Here is a 12,492-nt window from a genome sequence, read left to right as displayed (position 1 = left end):
CCAGTTTCAAAAAAATACTGTATAAACTAAAACAACTATCAAAGTAACAAACGAATTCACAATGACAACGTATTCATCAACTTCCATGTGCACATATTATGTATGTTTTAAATTAGATTAATAGTTAGTCCGCGTAAAGTAAGCTATCTGCGCTATCGATATAATAATACACACCAAATCATACACCCAAAGATAAGTTTCCCAGGGATGTTTACGCCGAGAGGAGCGTGCGTGCAAACGCAGTGGGTGGTGGGATAGATGGGGATGTTTCCATCATGGCGGCTTCCATTTCGGGCTATACTTTTAGTTCTGTGTGTTATCACAGCGCTAACAGCAACTCTGATCATGTAAGTACCGGGGACATTTGAATGAATTAGGAGAGAGTGCATACATTTGTTTAATTGCAACTTGGGTGTATATTTGGACTTTATTCTCGGGCATAAACTCAGTGGGTTTCCCAGTGTCATCTTCCTGTGTCTAGCTAACGTTCGCTATTAGTTAGCTAGCTACGTGCCATTACTACAGCAAGACATTTGCTAACTAGTCTGTAATACTTAGGGTGGACTTTTAGTGGTGTCGACTTTACAACACTGATGTAGTTATATGTAGCTAGCTAGCTAGTTAGTTGGCTAACAATATTACGAAAATGTGCAATTGCATCACATTATGCACATTAAACATTACAAATTAGCTAGTTGGCTAACGTTGTCACAGATAGCACAGTTGCTATGTCATCAGAAAGGTAGAGCTGAGATTTGTTTTGTTTTTCCGCTCTATGTTAGCTAGCTAGCTGATGTACAACATATCTTGCTAAAAGTTAGATACATTTTTCTGAAAAGTAAAGTATTGTGAAGTCATTTTCTAACACTGTCACCACATGTCTCGCGAGTAAGCGAGCAAGTTTGTTGGACAACTAGGATGTGAATTCTCATAAGCTTATAAACAATAATCAAGTCAATCAGCGTGCATTCAAGCCACAACAGTTGTTGTTTACCATTTGATAGAAAACTGGATTGACACCTGTTAGCAAACAGAGTTGAGAGTCGATGCTGCTGTTTCACCTGACATTTGACACATTACTTGATTTGACTGTCTGTAGCCAGAGCTTGATAAGTGTCAGGCCTCAAACAGTATTTGTTGTATAATTGTAGTATTAGTAGTTGCCTTTCTGCCACGTTTTGTCATTAGAAACAACTTTTTGCTCCTACAGGAGGGCTTCCTTTTAGGAGAAGTAAGGCAAGAGGAAACTGTCAGCATCAGTGATACACAGATCAGCAGTGCTGAACTCCTCCAAGTAGTAGGTAAGACATTGGATTCCCCATTCATAGAAGTGAACTGCTTTAGCACCTATTGACAATAGTATATTCTAACCAGGGGAGTTTTGTTAAGAGCTTGCTTGCTCAACAAATTGATACGCATCGCTTGCTGTAAGTTTTTGGAAACATAAGGAACATATCATTTGTATCAGCAAGAAATCATTTTCAAAAAACAAAATGTTTAAGCTGGAATATTGAACTTTTCGGGTGAGCTGACTAAATTTACAAAGAAATGAGTTATAAATCTGTCATTCTCGTTGAATGCAAGTCTAAGAAGTGGTAGATCTGCACTATTTCTATACTTTCCATTCTTAAGTTTCATTTTTGTATATTTTATTTCAAACAGCTTAAAATACTATATTTTTGGTAATGGAAAATATATTTCACCGCAGTTTAGATGGTACAATGATTCTCTACACTATACTTGCTTGTTTTGTCACATTAACTGAAATTAGGCAAACTATTTGAATTTTAGCAACCAGGAAATGGTGGAGTGATTTCTGCATAGTGCAGCTTTAACTTAATACACACCTTTTTATAGGGTTGGGTTAGTGTTCCGACACGGCCAAATCTCCATGTTACATCGCTTGTTTACGGAAGACAGACTGAAGATGTAGGTGGCCGCCTGGGCTAATTAGTTATCTAGCGTGCTCTGAAATCTTGTGTGTAAGCTAACTGGGAAGGAAGTCTAGTTCATCAACTGGAGGCACACATAGCTTGTTGATCTGTGCAAAACTGCTACAGTATGTGTTTATTTTTTTATTTTAAAGATTCTTTCTCGCAGATATGAAAGATAAGGGGCATATAAGCATGTTTCGAAAACCAACTTTTCTAAACGTTAAAACGGTGTTGGTATTGTAGTTCACATGGAGCCAATATATGGGCAAATGTAACTGCTGAAAACATACGGAGAAGAAGGGTTTTCGAGAGCTAGGCCTCGGATAGCCTAACTCTTTGACATGTGGGAACTCAACTCAAAGAAACCAACCTATTTGTTTCCAGGCTTGTCTTGACTGAATATGCTCCGTGCTACTGTCAAACTGGACTGTCAGGTTTCAGATTAAAAGGAGTGTCTCGTAGTTTTTTCGGCTTATAGTGGGTCCTTCACAGCAGATGTTCAATATATTATGTAGCTAGTCTCTGGGAAATGGGATTTGTACACAATAGACTGTAGGCTAAAGTCTTAGAATTGTAGTTGTCTCAATGATAAAAAAAGGACAATCTGCTGTTGCCACATCCATTTTCAGATGTTTAAATTCATGATATATACTTATTGACTTATGTCCCATATCCTTAGTTCAACTTTTGTACCCATCAGAACCCAAAATATGAGCTTGTTTACATTGTTAACAAACAAACCCTGTATAGCCTCAAAACATGGTTAAAACTATAATGTTCATATTATGGATGGCCAGTCAATGTATCCATAGCTCTGTCCATGAGTCTGAGAGTGGTTACATTTCTCCAGCCCCATCCCTCCGCTGTTTACCGAATCATTGGCGGTGTGGCCACTTTATTGTTCAAACTGCAGATTACACCTTTTAAAGCGGTAGGATGCCATAGACTAACATTATATATATACGTTTAATAACCATGTATTTTCTGTGTTCTTTTTAAAAACAGAAGTCCATAATCATGAACCTTGTGCACAGTTATTTAGGTAAGATTTTATGTTATTTAAAATTCTATGGAATTTGTTGTCCTTAGACATTTTGTGACATTTTGTTTTCATAAAACTGTTTTTCAAATGACTGCTTGGTTTATGTGCTAAAGTTATGGGCTCAAATATAAATTAGCCTAGACTAGTGATATATTTCATAAATGTATTATCCAATCTGAGAGCAAGCTTTGTCTTGATCATGCACATTGTAGGCCAAATACCATACAGTACTTTCATTCAACAAATTAGGGATGTAATTGTCAGTGAACAGCAGGTGGCCCCACCCCACCAGAAGTCTTGAGTAATGCCGACCTACTGTGCGGAAATTGATTTCTTTTATTTTTTATCTCCCCACCAGTTTTTATGATTATGCTGGAAAAGTCAATGATGAGAATCTTAACAGAATTCTTAAAGACAGACACAAAGTGAGTATTTATTATAGGCCTATTTGTATGTGCATTAGTAGCATTATTGAACAGGAGTATCTAGCGATCAGTCTGTACATGTAGCTTAAACACTGTCTGTGCATCTTCTTAATGACCCTCTTGAACTTGACCCCCCCCCCCCCCCTGTGTAGAATGTCATCGGCTGGTACAGGTTCAGGAGGAACACGCAGCAGCAGATGTCGTTCAGGGAACAGATCATCCACAAGCAGCTGACCCAGCTCCTGGGCGTGCCCGACCTAGTCTTCCTCCTCTTCAGCTTCATCTCCACAGCTAACAACTCCACACACGCACTGGAGTATGTGCTGTTCAGACCCAACCGCAGGTAGGACTGCCCACGCACAGCTATATTCACACTGTACCAAACAGCATGTACAAACAGGCTGGTGCATATATTGGCGATGCTGAACCATCCACACATACAGACCAACACTGTTCATGAAGTTGACTGTTAAGCCTCCCTCCTCTGTGTTCATTCCCACGCTGTTGCTCACCCTATGCAGCCAGGTCATTGTGTGTGGGAGGCGAATCAGAGCTCGGGTCCATCAAGTGCAGCTCTGTTGCCTTCAGTCTGCAAGAGGTGCCAGCTTGGAATGAATAATAATTTAGTTTTTTGAACTGACTCACTGTCCTCACAAGGGGAAACTAAAATCTGAATCTGTAATTTGAAAGTGGCCCTTAATTTTCACCTCCTACTGAGGCAACAGAATTGACAGAGGAGGAGAACACTAGTGGCCTCTCCTTTGAGCCTTAATGGTTGCTTGTTGTGGAAGCACCTCGGGTGCATAGGCATATCATTTATAGAATGACCGTTCAGATAAATCACACATGGATTAAACAACTATTTATGGTCTGGCCATTCTATATGTAGGGTCAGGTGGACTGCCCAGCGGGAGGTCTGTCAGTAGGGATTAAAGGCTTGTGTGTTGGACTCAAACTGGGGTACTTAAATGCTTCTCTGTCCGTGGCTTGAGGGCTCAGAGTGGGTTGCTCGAGGCCTGGAGGGATTGTGTGTGTGTGTGGGTGGCACCCTACATCAGCAGATTTTTACAGCTTCTGAACTCTCAACAAGATCCATTGGATCTGAGTATCAATCAAAGCAATGTAGTACAATTTTGCTGCCCTACATACAAGTTAAAGGTGACCAGCCATCAATGGGTGAAGCATGAAACATACTGAGAATCTCACTGCCGATTGGTACTTATCACAGTGGGAGGCTGTTCCTTGTCTTGCTAGAACGAGCGGTACCTGCTGCATGCCGACCCGGTAGTGACGAACATTCCGATTCTACTTATAGAATCACAATGCTCGTCAGTGGCCAACAACTTGACTTTGAGCCAATCAGAGAACACAAACCCCCATGTGGGGGAGCCCCCAACCCCCCACAAAAAAACAACATCATCATAATAATTTGGGCATTTTCTCCGTAGGCTAAATCCACAGATGAGCCAGTCACACTTCATTTACAATTTAGGCTATGGGATAGTAGCTAGCTAAGTGCACAGACACAATGCATACAAGACTAAATACGTCTTCCAAGCTAGCTAACCATTGTAGGATTGATATTATAATGAATTAGCTAGTTTCCATGGAACGGCTGCCTCTGCTTGTGCTAGCTAGTGAATATGCTAATGTTAGCTAGCTAGCTAAACATTTCAAGTATGGGTAGTGACAGCCCAATATGATTGAAACATACCGTATAGCAGGGCTTCCCAACCCTCTTCCTGGAGATATACTGTGGTGTGAAGTAGCTTCCTAGTAGCGAGTATCACAGACGGTCACAGTAAGAACACTCATACAACACATGAAGCAACAGAGTACACCCATTTTGGAGGAACCTATTAAGAAAGGAACCTATTAAGGAACCTATTAAGAAAGATCAAGTGTAATATATTATTAAAATAAAGCGAACAGGATGGAATATGGGTAAAAATGCACCAAAAAATGTCTAGGACCAAAAGGTTCTTTAACAACTTCTACCCCCAAGCCATAAGACTGCCGAACTATTAATCAAATGACCCCCTAAACCACACTTCTTAACACCCACCCACTTAACCCGGAAGCCAGCAGCGCCAATGTGTCAGAGGAAATATCGTTTAACTGACGACCGAGGTCAGCCTGCAGTCGCACGGCCCGCCACAAGGAGTTGCTAGACCGCGATGAGCCAAGTAAAGCCCCAAACGGCCAAACCCTCCCCTAACCCAGACGATATCGGTGGGCCAATTGTGCGTCGCCCTATGGAACTATGTGCAAAGCTGTCATCAAGGCACCGGGTGGCTACTTTGAAGATTCTCAAATATAAAATATATTCTTATTTGTTTAATACTTTTTCGGTTACGACATTATTCCATATGTGTTATTTCATAGTTTTGATGTCTTCACTAATATTCTAAAACGTCAAATAGTACAAATAAAGAAAAACCCTTGAATGAGAAGGTGTGTCCAAACCTATGGAGTCATGTTGGACCACAGAGTGAAGGGGGGGGGGGTGTAGATCGATTGATTTTATATATATGGGGATTGGAAATGATGCAGACAGACATTGATGTAAGCAACCATCTATATTTTATTTTATGTTTTATGTTTATATATAATATATATTTCTACAAAACGTTTAATCAAAAATGATTGTCTATTTTATAACTGAAAATTAACATTTTATTTGTGTAGAACTAACAGTGAAATAAGACTCAGGCTCATCCTCTCGCTTCAAAACAGATGTCCGAACTCTTGTGGTACGGTAGCTCACTTTACCGCAGTTGCCTGGAAAGAAACGGAAGAAAAAAAACACTGCTCAATCAAAACTGTCTGTCACACTGTCTGTCACACGCCCACTCCTTTCCACACGCCCACTCCTTTTCACACGCCCACTCCTTTTCACACGCCCACTACTTTCCTTTCAACACACCCACTCCTCCACACGCCCACTACTTTCCTTTCAACACACCCACTCCTTTCCACACGCCCACAACTTTTCTTTCAACACGCCCACCACTTTCCTTTCCACACGCCCACTCCTTTCCACACGCCCACCACTTTGCTTTCCACACGCCCACCACTTTGCTTTCCACACGCCCACCACTTTGCTTTCCACACGCCCACCCCTTTGCTTTCCACACGCCCACCCCTTTGCTTTCCACACGCCCACCCCTTTGCTTTCCACACGCCCACCCCTTTGCTTTCCACACGCCCACCCCTTTGCTTTCCACACGCCCACCCCTTTGCTTTCCACACGCCCACCCCTTTGCTTTCCACACGCCCACCCCTTTGCTTTCCACACGCCCACCCCTTTGCTTTCCACTCGCCCACCCCTTGCTTTCCACACGCCCACCCCTTTGCTTTCCACACGCCCACCCCTTTGCTTTCCACACGCCCACCCCTTTGCTTTCCACTCGCCCACCCCTTTGCTTTCCACACGCCCACCCCTTTGCTTTCCACACGCCCCACCCCTTTGCTTTCCACACGCCCACCCCTTTGCTTTCCACACGCCCACCCCTTTGCTTTCCACTCGCCCACCCCTTGCTTTCCACACGCCCACCCCTTTGCTTTCCACACGCCCACACCTTTGCTTTCCACACGCCCACCCTTTTCCTTTCCACACGCCCACCGCTTTGCTTTCCACACGCCCACCGCTTTGCTTTCCACACGCCCACCGCTTTGCTTTCCACACGCCCACCGCTTTGCTTTCCACACGCCCACCGCTTTGCTTTCCACACGCCCACCGCTTTGCTTTCCACACGCCCACCGCTTTGCTTTCCCCACCCCTTTGCTTTCCCCACCCCTTTACTTTCCACACGCCCACCCCTTTACTTTCCACACGCCCACCCTTTTCCTTTCCACACCCCTTTCCTTTCCACACGCCCACCGCTTTGCTTTCCACACGCCCACCGCTTTGCTTTCCACACGCCCACCGCTTTGCTTTCCACACGCCCACCGCTTTGCTTTCCACACGCCCACCGCTTTGCTTTCCACACGCCCACCGCTTTGCTTTCCACACGCCCACCCTTTGCTTTCCACACGCCCACCCCTTTGCTTTCCCCACCCCTTTGCTTTCCACACGCCCACCCTTTTCCTTTCCACACCCCTTTACTTTCCACACGCCCACCCCTTTGCTTTCCACACGCCCACCCTTTTCCTTTCCACACCCCTTTACTTTCCACACGCCCACCCCTTTGCTTTCCACACGCCCACCCTTTTCCTTTCCACACCCCTTTACTTTCCACACGCCCACCCTTTTCCTTTCCCCACCCCTTTGCTTTCCACACGCCCACCCCTTTGCTTTCCACACGCCCACCCTTTTGCTTTCCACACGCCCACCCCTTTGCTTTCCACACGCCCACCCCTTTACTTTCCACACGCCCACCCTTTTCCTTTCCACACCCCTTTGCTTTCCACATGCCCACCCCTTTGCTTTCCACACACCCACCCCTTTGCTTTCCACACGCCAACTAGCCCATACTCCGGTCTCCATATCGGGAGACAGCTACCCCAAACATTTAGCTATGGTCTGGCACTGGCGGTACAGGATTATGGAGATAGATAGAAATGTAATTCATAATTTGTTATTTAGCTGTGGCCGTCTGGCTAGTATCAACAAGGGCTTTCTACAAAATAGCAACATTAGCACAGATTGTTTGGAATTTAGAACATAAGCAATATGCACGGATATGCATTGCCAAACAACACTACTGCCACCTTCTGGTTTGAAGTACTTTAACAAGGCTGAGTGGCTAACGACTTCCAAGGTCTTTGCTGTGTGAACACAAAAGATATTGACTGCCAACACTGTTCAGAGGTGCTAAGTACTGTCAGCAAGCTAACTTTTGACAATCCAACCAGTGTGTCTGAGCTTTAAGGGTATTTTGGGCTAGACTGCCTGTAGTGTGTTATCAGGCTAACTCTGGTTCCACCCAGCAGGTACAACCAAAGGGTGACCCTCCACATCCCCAACCTGGGCACCACCAGCCAGCAGGAATACAAAGTCTCCTCTGTCCCCAACACCTCACTCAACTATGCCAAGGTCATCAAAGAGCACGGGTGAGTGTCTCCCACATGTAGGCCCTGTCAAGTAGTTTCTTTTTTAGTATTGAGAATCATGTGTTGATGGAAATGGGATGTACCGTATGTTTTGCAGCGCTGAATTCTTTGATAAAGACGGTGTGATGAAGGATATCAGAACAATTTTTCAAGTCTACGGTGCACTACAAGATAGAGTGCAAGTGAGTTGACTGCCTGCAAATGTCCTATTCATACCCTTCAAGTCACATCTATACTTGGATTAACAGCAATGTGGTGTTTTGATTGACTCCATGGCTACAGTGCATTCGGAAAGTATTCAGACCCCTTGACTTTTTCCACATTTTCTTACGTTACAGCGTTATTCTAAAATGTATTACTTGCGGAGGAGTATTTCTGTCTGTAATAAAGCCCTTCTGTGGGGAAAAATGTATTCTGATTGGCTGGGTGCTGGTTCCCCAGCAGGTTGGTCTGGCTCCCAAGTGGGTGGGCCTATGTCCTCACAGGCCAACCTTTGACTGCACCCCTGCCCAGTCATGTGAAATCCATAGATTCGGGCCTAATGTATTTATTTCCCTATATGAACTGTAACTCAGTAAAATCTTTGAAATTGTTGTATGTTGTGTTTTTATATATTTTTTTAGATAAATAGTGATATGATTCTTGATAGCTTTTTCTTGGCTTTTTCAGGCTGTATGTGGAGAGGTTGAGCAGAATGAACGCGTGAAAGAGAAATTCCAGGAGGAGGTGAACAAACTCAAACAGCAAATTGCTCTCAGGAAACAAAAATCCGCAGAGGAGGAGAGAAGTATGTTACTTAATTGGGTTTGAATTTGACTGCTCTGACCATCTCATTCTCTCATGACATTGATTCTTGAATCAACTATCCATTCCCTGTAACCATTTCTGCGGAGGTGTTTTACGTGGTATTAAGCAAATAAAAATTCTTTATTTAAGATGGGGGGGGGGAGCAAAAACAAACCAGGACGTTTTTAGTTTTGCATTGAATCCCCGTTTAATCTTAGCCTGGATGCCTATTCCTGTACTTTAGGACTCCAGGAGGCGCAGAACCCTGAGCAACGTCCTACTCCTGAGGAGAACTCTGAGACCTCCCTCCTGTCCAGGGTGATCTTTCACACCCCATCTACCCCCGAGCGGCTAGGTCCCTCTACGAACCCCCTTCCTACGCAGACCTCCTCTCCTTGCAGGATGACTCGCTCCTCCCCTCCTTGTCCTCCCCTACCAGTGCTGCGCTGCTTCCCCGTCCCCAGGCTGTGGGCTCTCCAGGCCACCCTTCTCCCAGTCCTCTGGGTCTGAACCCCAGCCCTGCTCCTAGCCCCAGTACGCCCTACCTGGGGAACGGAGACGGATCCAGCTCTGACTCCCTGGACAGACAGGCTGCAGGGCAAGAGGATGATGATGATGATGAGGAGGAGGAGGATGATGATGATGAGGACAGCAGTGAGTATGAGAACCTTGTGAGTGAGGTGGCACAGTTGCCCCCGGTAACTGCCAGTGTGTTGGCGCAGGGCCGCCCAGACGGTGATGCCTCAGTCCTTGGCTCACAGACTTCATAGACGCCAGCCATGGGGACACAATTAACTGACACTCTGGGAGAGGATGGCATCCCAACCAATCAAAGAGAGTAGTCTTCTATATTACAGAGGAAGTGCCAGTCCAGAAAATAAAAGGCATGTGTATTTCTGTTCGCTTTTAGTTTGATAACCATTCTGAGGGGTAATGTCATGCTTCATGGGCTATACTTTTCTGTCTAGTGTGGTAAAGATAGTCAGTTGGAGCCTGGCTGCCTCCAGTGAATGTGTTTGATTTAGGGACTGATTACGTTATAACTGAATAAACGCCAACCGGTTTGTCCGACCTCTCTGAATGGATAGACCCACTCCGCTCGTCCTGGATCATGCTGCGTCACATCTGCATCATCAACTTTGAGCATCCAATTGTACCATTACCTCTTGCACTATGTTTGCCTTTTAACAATTTCTTTAAGACAAGCAAAGGGAAAATGTTCTGTGGCCTTCAAACTTTTCTTTTTAGTGAGATAGGTGGGTAGATCTTTTTTTGTCTTTCCTTTTTCTTTTTTTTGCTTATTACAAAGAAGTAATATATGTATGCGTAAGCTATAATTTCATTAGTCTGCACAGTTCTGATACTCTACTTTGAGCTGTCTTTATTAGGATTTAATTTCCTTTAACAATCAATGGATTTTATGCCTATTTAGATGAGAGTCTAGATTCAGTTTTACTTCGCCACTACTGTAATTTGTGCTTATATTAATTTTTAGGACAAAATAACAGCTATGACCCAGTCAGAAGAATTTGTGGATAGCACGTCTGCATGCAGTATGAAGGAAGTTAGTTTCACGAGCCAATGCTAACTAAAGTTAGCGCAAAGACGAGAAGTCTACAGGTACACTTGCATACAAAAAATGATATCTAAGAGTTCATCTGACTATGGGTGACTATAAAAAAAACAGATACTCACAGTATCCCTAATTAATGTCACTCAATGTCTCATTTTTCTTAAATAACACTGAAACAACTGTATGCGCTTTGCTGCACATAACACATTTAGAGGATTTCATTATTGTGCTTTACCAATGCTGTTCAGTTGTGCCACTTGAGAAGTACGCTTTGATCACCTGAGCTGAGCTAGCTCAGCTTTTGTGGATTGTATGGGGTTGACAGGGAGAAAACACAACGTACTCTAGCTTTACTAACCAGACCTCGCTGCTGCATCAGAGCTACCACTAAACAAGAAAACTGCATCGACATTAACCTGTCTGCTTCTTTCATCTCATGTCCTTGCACTGCTGGTCGTCTCCATTTCTGCCGAGTGCTGAAACTGACTAGAATGGCTTCCCCCAAGGTAATTCTGAGTGAACGGTTTCCCCCTGTAGCTATATGTTACAGTCTTGGAACAAGACATCTTCTGACTGTCTTGTCAACACCAATAGACCTCACACTCTCAAAGCTGATTGGGCTAAATGTGTATGGACCTTGATAATGTGACAAAAATGACCTCAGTTCAGAGTCCAGTGCCTTCTATTTTGGCAGTTACACCGAATCATTACTACACGCACAATGCAAGCGACTGGAAAGAAGAAAGGTTGTTCCAATTGTGGGCAGAGTATCCTTCACCCTGCAGTGTTATCCAAGCCTTGTGTATATAGCTTTTCCCATGTGCAGCCCACATTGTATGTCGCTCTTTCTGCCTTAGGGTCAACTTGCTTTCCTTCATCACTCAGCATTACTGTATAATGTCAACTCATAGCTTGGTGGACTGGTACTCTAATTTGTTTTAGAAAATATTAATTACTGAACAACGAAGTCCCACAAAAGATTATGATGACAAATTCGAGAAAGGAGTGGTTTCCACTTGAGCACTTGAATCAACAATGGGAGTTAAGAAAAAGTAATCAATAATGAATGTACAGTATATAGGAGGTTGTAGCATTCAAACAGCACTTATTTATGAGAATCTCAGTCATGATGGAAGTGGCTGGCAGGAGAGAAGGGTGAAAGTACCCTTTAATAACATGGTTTGGCCCCTAGCTGGAAGTGGCCCCTGAGAGCCTGTAACTTCTCCCTGAAGTACAAAGTCCCATCACATCACTCATGTCTGTAAGGTCGGTGGGACAGGAAAAGGCCAAGTTCTTTTGGTCACTTGGTTCTTAAGTGGGTTGTAATAATAAAAGAGACATGCTTATTTGGTTTGCAGAGTCATTTGTTCTCACTTTCTGCCCACTTTTGAGACCAGAGCTGAGGGTTGTCCAGAAAGACCAACTGATAGCAATTCACATCTCTCACTTGGCTTGGACTGAAATAGTTGCCGGTACTCGTTTTGGGTGCCGGTACTGTTTTGTTTATTATTATTTTTTGATATTCCCAGATGCATCACCAGTATGTCCCCCAACACCAAGCTGATTGGGGTGGTGCGTAACCCAGTCACCAGAGCCATCTCAGACTACACACACACTCTGTCCATGAAGCCGGACATCCTCACCTTCGAGGAGTTGGCCTTCCAGAACCGAAGCCAG

General features: G+C 44.0%; 1 protein-coding gene across 1 annotated transcript; it reads left to right on the top strand.

Annotated features, from left to right (window-relative positions):
• Positions 1–256: 256 nt before the first annotated feature.
• On the top strand, positions 257–12,161 carry LOC135511060 (BRISC complex subunit abraxas 2-like). The gene is given in 10 exon segments (XM_064932546.1): positions 257–347; positions 1,211–1,301; positions 2,940–2,976; positions 3,335–3,401; positions 3,554–3,744; positions 8,334–8,456; positions 8,554–8,638; positions 9,126–9,243; positions 9,487–9,603; positions 9,606–12,161. Coding segments are annotated over 10 exon segments (1,308 nt in total). The 5' UTR covers positions 257–275; the 3' UTR covers positions 10,013–12,161.
• Positions 12,162–12,492: the final 331 nt, after the last annotated feature.

The sequence above is a fragment of the Oncorhynchus masou genome, chromosome 23, assembly GCF_036934945.1.
Source record: "Oncorhynchus masou masou isolate Uvic2021 chromosome 23, UVic_Omas_1.1, whole genome shotgun sequence".
Taxonomy (NCBI): domain Eukaryota; kingdom Metazoa; phylum Chordata; class Actinopteri; order Salmoniformes; family Salmonidae; genus Oncorhynchus; species Oncorhynchus masou.
The sequence above is the reverse complement of the archived record's forward strand: the minus strand, read 5'-3'. Positions and strand labels throughout refer to the sequence as shown.